This window comes from Sinocyclocheilus grahami, unplaced genomic scaffold (genome assembly GCF_001515645.1).
Source record: "Sinocyclocheilus grahami isolate Dianchi unplaced genomic scaffold, SAMN03320097.WGS_v1.1 scaffold22812.1, whole genome shotgun sequence".
Lineage (NCBI taxonomy): Eukaryota > Metazoa > Chordata > Actinopteri > Cypriniformes > Cyprinidae > Sinocyclocheilus > Sinocyclocheilus grahami.
The window spans coordinates 1-1,617 of NW_015518914.1; the positions used below are offsets into that span (position 1 = coordinate 1).

General features: G+C 36.7%; 1 protein-coding gene across 1 annotated transcript; it reads left to right on the forward strand.

Moving 5' to 3' along the window:
• Positions 1-81: 81 nt before the first annotated feature.
• On the forward strand, positions 82-1,611 carry LOC107579983 (tetraspanin-13-like; the record flags this gene model as incomplete). Its single annotated transcript, XM_016265752.1, has 5 exons — positions 82-249; positions 476-556; positions 644-757; positions 1,183-1,293; positions 1,479-1,611. Coding segments are annotated over 5 exons (549 nt in total), but the record flags the coding sequence as incomplete, so codon positions are not given.
• Between the last annotated feature and the right edge of the window lie 6 nt (positions 1,612-1,617).

Consider the following 1,617-nt stretch of genomic DNA (forward strand, 5'->3'; position numbering starts at 1 on the left):
TTTTATGCTGATATACATAATTGCCTTTTCTGAGCATCTACACTCCTTGAAGTGAAACCATCCATCTTTTCTTGTTTCCAGATGGTCAGTCTTCTAATGGTTGGTGTTGCAGCATGGGGCAAATGGTTCGGGCTGGTCTCTAGTTTCAGGGTGATGGCTGCTGTCATTGCTGTTGGACTGTTTCTCTTCGTCGTGGCCATTATTGGATTGTGTGGAGCTGTGAAGCATCATCAAGTCCTCTTGTTCTTCGTATCCTTCCGAGTTACTCATTCAAGAAATTCTCTCCTTATCAATAATGTGTCTATATGAGGTTTATCTCTGTTCAACACAGTCAAACCGTCTTAGTTTGTAGTTTGGGCCCTAAACTTGCATTTACCAGTTTTGCTGGCTTTCGTGTTTGAAAGGATTTCCTTTGTTATCAACAGCTTTTGAATTTGTCCGCAATGATGGTGAAACAACCTTAACTGGTTTTTAGTACATGCTCATTCTCTTCGTGGTATTCATGGTGCAGTTTTCAGTATCATGTGCCTGCTTGGCGATTAATAAAGAACAGCAGGTAATTATAGTTTGTAACACTTTGACACGGTGATACTGGTTTCCTCATTCCTGGGTTTTGAAATCCAAATGTTTTGTTCTCCTTCAGAACCTGCTCCTGGAGATAGGATGGAATAAGTCTGAATCAATGCAGGAGGATTTGGAAAGATCGCTGGATTGCTGTGACTTCCTTGAAGTTAACTACAATGAGAGCTGTGTCGCTGTAAGAACTATTATTCTGCTTTTCAATCCAAGATTAATGAATTAGGATCCGTGTCTTCTGCTACTTGAACTTAATGTGAAAAACATGCTTCTAGAAAGACCCTTTGAACAAATAGTTGGTGAATGTGTTTATATAGTGAGCTTTGGTAAAAAATAATTAATTTTTGTACATCAAGATGTTAGGTCAATTTATTATAAGGCTTCCATTTTATTTATAGTTCATAATTAAGTTACTCACTGTGGACAAAATGAAATATACTTCTACAATGATAACTGTCAGACTCTTTAACCTCTTGAGCAAATAGTCTTGAGATGATCACCTGAGTATGCGATCATCTTGTTTATATGCAATGAACTAACGTACAGTTTTATTGTGGTTGTAAAGATAATTTTTTTGCTTTATTTCTGTCTTCTCTTTGACATCAGACCTGTTTCAAGGATCAAACATGTCGACCATGTTCAGTTATAATCCAGGCCTATGCTGACGACGCTTTACAGTTTGTTGGAGGAGTCAGTCTGTTTTTCAGTTTTACAGAGGTGAGCAAACACTGGACATCATTTGTTTATGAAAACGGGTAAAATGAAACCTGGAAATATTTAATCAAGCCGTGAACAGTTCAGTCAGTTTATTTAAGGTTTGGTGCTTGTTTCTTAGTTTTCTGTCAAGTTGAGATGTTAATAAATTCATTTTTATATAAATTTTGTTATATTTCCTGTTTCAGATTCTGGGTGTCTGGTTAGCACATAGATACAGGAATCAGAAAGATCACCGGCAAAATCCTGGAGCTTTCATTTAAAGCACACACATATACAAGACTTTCAGCTATACTGAATTTTTGTTCTTGAATGGACTTTTTTTTT